Source organism: Chaetura pelagica, unplaced genomic scaffold, assembly GCF_000747805.2.
Source record: "Chaetura pelagica isolate M959 unplaced genomic scaffold, ChaPel_1.0 scaffold235, whole genome shotgun sequence".
Taxonomy (NCBI): domain Eukaryota; kingdom Metazoa; phylum Chordata; class Aves; order Apodiformes; family Apodidae; genus Chaetura; species Chaetura pelagica.
The window spans coordinates 1,716,167-1,724,922 of record NW_009953215.1 but is presented as its reverse complement, the minus strand read 5'-3'; the positions used below and the strand labels follow the sequence as shown (position 1 = coordinate 1,724,922).

General features: G+C 38.7%; 1 protein-coding gene across 5 annotated transcripts in view; it reads left to right on the top strand.

The window, feature by feature from the left end:
• The window catches only part of ACTN2 (actinin, alpha 2), a 68,440-nt gene that overhangs the window by 42,099 nt on the left and 17,585 nt on the right, over window positions 1–8,756 (top strand). For 4 of the 5 annotated variants that reach the window (XM_009997580.1, XM_009997582.1, XM_009997581.1 and 1 more), the window contains exons 9-12: window positions 2,272–2,364; window positions 3,368–3,598; window positions 4,758–4,905; window positions 6,715–6,865. In XM_009997580.1, the coding sequence (XP_009995882.1) occupies window positions 2,272–2,364; window positions 3,368–3,598; window positions 4,758–4,905; window positions 6,715–6,865 (623 nt within the window). Of the gene's footprint in view, window positions 1–720; window positions 807–2,271; window positions 2,365–3,367; window positions 3,599–4,757; window positions 4,906–6,714; window positions 6,866–8,756 lie in introns of all 5 variants that reach the window. The other variant, XM_009997579.1, reaches the window with a different exon arrangement.

Genomic DNA, 8,756 nt, shown 5'->3' with positions numbered 1-8,756 from the left:
TTCCTGCTGCAGATGTCAAAATCGTTACAACAAATGCTCAGAAAATGAACCCTTCTCTTATGCTTTCAGGATTGTTTTTAAAATGTTAAATGCTTAATGGTAAGTACAAACAACAACATAAAATGTTGCTACTATGCAAAACAGACACAGAAACATACACAACCAACTTAGGAGAGTTGTCAAATCATGTCCTAATGAAAAGAAGGGAAATGTTAAAAAGCAAGGCAGTTCAGAGCTGGACATACTTCAGATGTTAGTAATACAAAGAATACTGATACATAATGCTAATTTAAACTAATCCACATGCAACTTCCAGAGAACATCTCCCCACATCAAAAGGTAGTCTGTCTTTCCTGTCTTTGTCAAAAACATCTCACATTTGAAGTCACCAGGTATATGTGTGCCAGTTCTTCAGCAGATAGGCCTGGTAAAATTAGGGTTGCTTCCCCCATGACAACACTGCAGGATGGAGCTTACTAAAAAAATTCCACCTCTTTGCAAGAGCTTATGTCGAATTCCTAGTGTACATTTTATTCTGTCAGCACCCATCAATCTAACACTAAATTTATTACAGCTTTGTAGAGTTTATAGAGTACAGAGCTATGAACAAGAAAAGAATCAGTGTGACACTATGTTGTGCTTTTATTTAATCATCCAGTTTTCTGCTCCTCGATTCCTGTTTTGTTCTATTTTGTTTTAATTTCTTCCACCCTCTTGTAGATATTGTGAACACTCCCAAACCCGATGAGAGAGCTATCATGACATATGTGTCCTGCTTCTACCATGCTTTTGCTGGAGCAGAGCAGGTATTAATCAACTGTCCAGGTTGCTGTGGTTTTGATTGGTTGTTTCACATTTCCACTATTTTATTAAAAAAACCCAAACAAACAACAAACTAATGTAGTACTTTGTGATTTTAATTAACAATTGCAAGTGTTACTTGAGCACTAATACTCTTTTTTAACCAACATTTGAACCTGTTTTAGTTAAATGTTGTGTAGCAAGTTGAACTTTAATTTCAATGGACTTTCCTGTTTCTTATTTTGGGTCTTTATTTGGTGATTACAAAGACTATTTCAGAACAACTGTACTTGGAGTTAAAAATTGGAGTGAAATTGAGTTGTTTCTTGCTACATCAACATCTTATGCATTTATTGCATAAAGGAATGTTTGACTTTCAGAGACTGAGACTATTCTAGACTTACTTATGATGACTAGTAACTTAGGGCTAGATTTTCAAAGATACCTGAAGATGCAGAAAGGCACAGAAGATGTCCAACACAGTATTTGTTCCTGGTTCCCACTGAAGCCAGCAGAATTATTTGTGGATCAAGGAATCAGTATAAGAGGCCAGGACACCAGCAGTTGTTCTGTCATACAGAGTGGGATTCTCACATACAGATGTGGCATCTCTAGACTACAAATGGACATAGCCCAACTTATGTGAAAAAAAATTAAATAATAAAGAACCCTGAAGTCGTTGATATGTTCCCTTCATCTTCAGGATTTAATGCTCCTTCCTGCCTGTTAGCCTCCCTACAACTTCTCACAGCACATCTGTGCTGTTGTGCCTTCTTGCTTCTGGGTATGAAGGTTTTGCTATTCATGAAAAAGGGAGATTCCAAATACTCTGTAACACATGAGTCTATACAGATTTTTAAAATTAGATATAGTCCTGACTAATTTGTATGGAAGCATAGATCCGTGATGTCAAAAAACTAATGTGATTTTTTTATATGGCAGAGCTACACAGAGCCTTCACAAATAAATTTGACAGGATGCATGAATAGATTTGCTGTCAGTGGTTGAGCTGCTTATATTCTCAAGCATACATGTACATATGATATGCAGATATAGGGTGGTCTGGAACTCCTGAATCACTTGTGGTGTCTTTCCAGTGTGGCTAACAAATCTAATAATTTTTGATGTTGTTAATTTAGAAAAATAACCTAATAGGATAACTTTAAAAATGACCTAAGTTGTCTTTGAAAAGAAAAAAAATTATTAGACTACTATAATGGCAGTGTGAAATTCCCACTTGGATAATAAGGCTACTTCTGTGCTGCTCTGTGCTCTGTGCCTTATTCAGGCCACTGTAATCTGTGCCTACAGAAGGGTAAATATATCTCTAACTGACGTAGGACCACAAATGGCCAACTATAAAGCAATGTCATTTTTATTTGCAGCATCCACATTCTCTCTCTTTCTCCAAGCCTGAATCGTTCTCAGAATGTTTATGAATATGTCCTGTTTATTTGCTGTGTTTTACAGGCCGAGACTGCAGCTAACCGCATCTGTAAGGTTCTTGCTGTGAATCAGGAAAATGAGAGGTTGATGGAAGAGTATGAGAGACTAGCAAGTGAGGTAAAGACAGTTGTGTCTGTAAGGTGGTGATAACTGTGTTTATGAAATACTGAAAGCTGAAAGATTAATGTACTCTCTGCAAGACAGCAAACTGAGGGCACAATGGGGTCAATCTCACAGTGGCAGGGTACAAAGCTCAGTTGCCCAAGATGACAAGGTTCAGGTGAATCCTTTGCCACAGACATCCTGTGTGACCTCCAGCAAGTCACTCAGTCTCACTAATGTGCCAAAAAGGGTGTTTTGAGGACTATCATTGGTCTGCCCCAAGACCAAGCTTGCTGTCCCTGTCATCTTCAAAGACAGCCATCCTTGACCACGTGTGGAATATGCAGGGTCCTGTCACTCCAAGCAAGGTCATTTGCTTTGTGTGCTGCAAAGAACACCTGTACAGGGTCCATCAGGCTGTTCACAATGCACCAGTGAACACAGATAGCAAATGAATAAGAAGGGGGCACACGGTGCTCCTGTCCTTTCTTGGTAAATGGCAAATGGATTGAGTTAGGACTATGAATGTGTCGTGCACAAGTGAGAGTTCCTTTGTCTTTCACGCGTAACCTGCATAAAACATTGAGATCACTGACTCAAAGACAGTAGTGCTACATTGGGACTGACACACTTGTGAAGGAAGATTTTTATATGACCTGAATTACTTGGCTGGTGTCTGTCCCGATCTCATAACTATGATTACTTGAGACATCAAGACTTTTTAAAGTGGCAAATTATTTGGGGTAACTCAGTTATTAGCTAGAGCTGCCTTAAATGTGTGTTCATCTTTCTGAAAATCAGGGCATTTCTAGAAATACCTAGACTATCTGGGCAAATTAGTTTAAAAAAATATTTTTCAGCTTTGAAAATCTTGTGCTTACTTGCCATTAAGGCATTGACACCAACTGAAATCAATGATACTAAAACTGAGAAAACTTTATTAGGATTTGTGCATTCAGTATGATTTGTTGTTGCTTTTCCACTGCCTTAATTTCAATTGTTTGTACTGGTTTGAAAGCTTTTAGAATGGATTCGCCGGACAATTCCTTGGCTGGAAAACAGGACCCCAGAAAAGACAATGCAGGCTATGCAGAAGAAATTAGAGGATTTCCGGGACTACCGCCGCAAACACAAACCTCCCAAAGTCCAAGAGAAATGTCAACTGGAGATCAATTTCAACACCCTGCAGACAAAACTGAGAATAAGCAACCGGCCAGCTTTCATGCCATCAGAGGGGAAAATGGTTTCAGTAAGTAGTGGGGACATCTATATTCCTTTCTCCTTTTCTGTCAACATTCTCACAAAAATTTCAGCATGAAAGATGGAAAAGCCATTTTAATTCATCATCAGAGACTTCAGTTTGTTGCACTTTATCATTATTAAACTGTTCTTTTTACACATTTCCTTTAATTCAACAATTTTGCTTTCTCTTAAGCATGCTCCTACCTCTTTGCAGGCTTTCTCCAAGAGAATATTGTCTTGAGATGTGAGACAATACAGAGCTTCTATTCCAAGTGTTATCAATGCTTCTCTATCAATGAGGCCAAATACTATTTATTTAAGCAAAACTCACAGTGGTTTCACTGACACTTTGATCATCAGACTTACAGAAACAGACATCGCTCAATATATGTTTCTGTTTTTTTCTACTTTTGAAAATTAAGATTTATATCTTTATACCCTTTATATCTGTGAAGATAAGAATAGTTAGTACCAAGCATTCTCATCTACTGATAAGTATTTTGAGTGACAGTGGGTCCAGACATTTCCTGTGGAATACAGCAAGCCTGTTTCTGTACTCTCTTCTATCATTTACGTTTTGGTTACTTAGAATTGATAAACAGACCATTGCACTGTGTTAAAAAGCCATTGTCCACGCCCCATAGGCAGAAAACAAGGGCCCTGTTACTTCAGTTTCCTACGCATACCCTTGAGTTTCCAAGGAAGCTCACAAAACTTTGCACAGCACAGAAAGTTGAATGAATTTGTATTTCAGATAAAAAAACATACCAAATCCGCATTATTTTGCTATTGTCAATTTCCAAGAGGAAAGCACTTTTATTTAGATAACAGACAGGTATGTCATAAAAGAACATGCACATTGTAAAACAGGAAGTAAAAGCTATGTATTGTGAAGACCCTGAACTTGCAGCTGTGTGTAGAAGCCATTTGCATGGGGGTTCCTTTCATCAAGCCACCTGAAACGGACTCGCTATTAGAAGCAGGTGTCTAGACTACAAGACTTCCTGAGCTGCCCAACAACATTTTCTATGATTCTGTGCTTTTACAAAAGGTGTATATAAAAACTATTTTTTTGGAGCAAAATTGTGAGTGAATCATAAATCTGCAAATGTGGATAAAAAGAGATGATAGTTTCATCCTCTCTCTCCCATGTATTTTCTTCACAGGATATTGCGGGCGCTTGGCAGAGACTAGAACAAGCTGAGAAAGGCTATGAGGAGTGGCTGCTGAATGAAATACGGAGACTGGAAAGACTGGAACACTTGGCTGAGAAATTCAGGCAGAAGGCTTCCACCCATGAACAGTGGGCATATGGTGAGGGGAGATGGCTTTTAACATTTTCAGTGTTTTCTGGTTCAAGGTTGAACTGTCAGCACTGAATATTTGCCTGCCAGAAACTCACTCCTAAGTAGTTTGGGCAGCTTTAGAAACCTAAAAAAAACAACAGATAAAATTGCAGATTTTGTTGACTATAGTCATGCTCCTAATGTGTAGGCATCTTACTAATGAAATTTAACTGTAAAAATCATGTTCTTGTCATAGTGAGTCAAACTTAATGGGAATATTCAGTGTTTGGATAGAGGCCATTACTGCTAATGGATTCCAATGTATCCAGCAATCCAAACAGGAATGCAGTTACACCCCCAGTTAAGTGTTAAACTTTTCTGAGTTGATTGTCATTTGGCCATCATTACATTTTAAATAGTCTACATAATTATAGAATCATAGACTAGTTTGGGTTGGAAGAGCTCTTAAAGATCATCTAGTTCCAACCCCCCTGCATGGGCATTAACACCTCCCACTAGACCAGGAAGCTCAAAGCACCATTCAACCTGGTCTTGAAATTTTCAGGGACGGGGCATCCACAGCTCCTCTGGGCACCCTCACACTAAAGAATTTCTTCCTAATATCCAATATAAATCTACAGTCTTCCAGTTTGAAACCTTTTCCCCTTCATGCTATCACTACAAGCCCTTGCAAAAAGTCTCTCTCTTGCTTTCCTGTAGGCCCCCTCCAAGTACTGGAAGGTCACTATGAAGTCTCCTTGGAGCCTTCTCTTCTCCAGGCTGAAATAACAGACCCATTTCTGTTTTCTCCATACTCTGGATTACACACCAGTTATAGTTCTTTTTTTAGTGGTAGCCTAATCTTACATGTACTTCTAACAACTATAGGATGATACACTGGCACACAGCTTTGTTGGGGACCATTCAATATAGATCTGCTCTATCATCCTATTGTTTGCCGTGACAACAGTCTTCCCACTTCTGCCATGCTTTTGGCTTTTTCCAGCTAGAATCTTTTCACACAGTGAAAGTAAACCAGAATCCATATGGTGAAACAGTTGCTGGAAGCATACAAAGCTGTAAATGGCTGCCAAGCAGATACTACAAGGGAAACTACAGTGTTTAGCAGCCCTGAGTGCCTATTTTCTGAGCATAAACTACTCATGGTGACATGTTATGGCTGTTACGCAGGGAAAACTTCACATCAGCTGATACATAACAAGTGAAACAATAGTCCCTTCTGGATCTAGGATTCACAGAGCTGTGTAATGCCATGTGGTGAGCTGCAGTTGTAGGGCTGCCTGTATAGATTAAGTCATCCAACACAGGAGCTACTGAGAATTTTTTCAGTTTCTGTTTTCCTCTGCTTCTCTAGCCTTTTGTAAATAGGTTGTCTTTTTCTACTTAAAATTCAGTGTTTGATACAAAAGACAGCCACACATCTCAATTTTTAATTTGTTTTTTTGGAAGTGCCAAAATGAATAGTGCATCGAAGGCAGAACATGAGAAAGACTAGCAGATCATTAGTAAGAGTGAAGCTTAGCATAGCAGTGTGATTTCTGGTTTCGTAAGTCTACTCTGTAAGACCACAATAGTTTAGAGCCCCAGTTTTTGCCAGTAAACCGTTTTAATGCCAGTTTCTCAAGCAATGTAATACTTGCTATTTCAGACCAGTATAAGCAGCCTATGCAAAACCCAAGGAATTATTGAAAGATCTTTAAAAATCTCATAGATGTGATTTTCACCATGCCTCAGTTGAAAAAGCTGACAGAATTTGCAATTGTTCTAACCAATAAATTAGTAACAAACTGTTTATTATTTTAATTTCCTCCTTCAGGCAAAGAGCAGACCTTGCTTCAGAAGGATTATGAATCTGCTTCTCTGACAGAAGTCCGCGCCATGTTAAGGAAACATGAAGCTTTTGAGAGTGATTTGGCTGCTCACCAGGACAGGGTGGAACAGATCGCTGCCATTGCCCAGGAGCTGAAGTATGTTCCATTTAAAGGCTGGCAGCTGCTGACATTTAACTTTGCGATAAACTCTTTCCAATGAATTTGATAGTGTCATAGGTACCAACGTAAGAATTCCAGAGATAGCTTCATAAGTATATTATCTGAGCTGGTCACTAAGACCTTTCCCTCATCTCCCCCTTACCCCTAACCAAATATAGATATTCAACTGACAAAAATTATTTTAAAACAAACATTTAAAAATTAACTTAGTGGAATTCTTTTAGCTTTAGCTCTGCTTGTGAGTCTATTGTGTGTTGATGGGAATGCTGAAGGCGTTTATTTCTCAGTTCGTGTGGTATGCTGAGAGGTACTGGCTATCAGCTCCTTAACCTAGAAAATGATTTAACTTACAGAAATTACAGATCAAGTGTCTTCACTTTAAAATAAAATATTTGCCCATTAGTATATTGGTCTTTCCAAAAGGTTTCACATCCTTAAATTATCCCTGTAGTAGTGGGTAATGCACTGACTTAGATTACCATTTACTTGTCTGTAGTATACTTAATTCACAACCTCTTTGTACTTTATCTGGAAGTGCCATTGTCTCTATTTTACAGAAAGGGCAACATGGTATACGAAAACTAACTAACTTGCTTAGGGCCACACAAGCAATCAAGCACATGAGCTCTCCTGCAGGAGAGCAGGAGTCTTCACCCATAGTTTTATCAACTTAGCCACCAGACCAACACTTGCTCACTCAGCATGCTCTGCCCAGAGAAATCACAACCAAAGCTGAGAAGAATTCTACAACACATTCAGGCTACATCTGTTTTGCTGACATCAGCTACACAGGTCAGAGATGTGAAAAGCGAAGGCCCATGACCAACAGACACTCTTATGGCAGCAGAAATCATGAATGTTGATTCAGTTACTCTGGCTAAACTCTGTCCTTACTGGTGGACCTTGCTCACCTATCCCGCTGACGGGTCTCTAGGGTTAAATACTGATGTTCCTACTCCAGTAAAGTCATCTTGGTGTGTACACCAAGCTAAGCCCCTTTGGTTTTATAATCTTACGCAGTTAATTGCAGTGGTTTTGTACTGTGAATCAGTAGTGCTACTACTGATCTTAGCAATTTGGCACATGCTTAAATTAACTGCTCACCCGCAGTATAAATGTGTGAAGCCAACAGGAATAAATGTGCTTTAGAGGTCAAAACAGGAGCCAAGATCAAAATTCTCAGATTCCTGTCCTTGGCTTCAGCTCTCCAAGTTCCAGTTTCTCAGCTTCTTGAATAAGCAAAACAGTTACTTATAAAAAGTCAATTGTTAAAAACATGTCCTCTTTTAACTTTGTGAAGGACCATGACTCATAAACACCTTCACACTTATTAACAATATAAAAATCGGAGTTGCCTAAAAATGTAGTTCATACCTGATAGCAGCAGCACCTGAGGTATTTGTATAATTCAAATAAATTTATAAGAAAAATATTATTTTTCAAGATTATGGAAAGAAGGAAAAGTAAATCACAGTAGGCAGAGCAAGTACTGGTTTTAATTCCTGTGAAAGAAGTCTGAAAAACAAAGAAAACAGAGATTTCACCAAGTATGGGTGCTTGTGAAATACCTTCTCTCAAGACTTGATCTCTGTTGTGGAGTTATTTATTCCTCTTTACACTAAAGAAACTTTCTGGAACACCCAGGAATTGTTACTTCACCTTCATCTTTACAAGTGATGAGAAACTTTGGGAATGTAGTATACATAGCACAGCATCTGCTTACCAGCATTTTGAACCCTGTGTCCTTTACCTCCAGTGAGGCCAGTGAACACTGTATCCTGTCTATTTTAGGATTGCCTCTTCTCAGTTGTTTCAGTAATTTGCTGTGTGAAGTTAAACAAGATATTTGTGACCTGGGCTGCAAAGG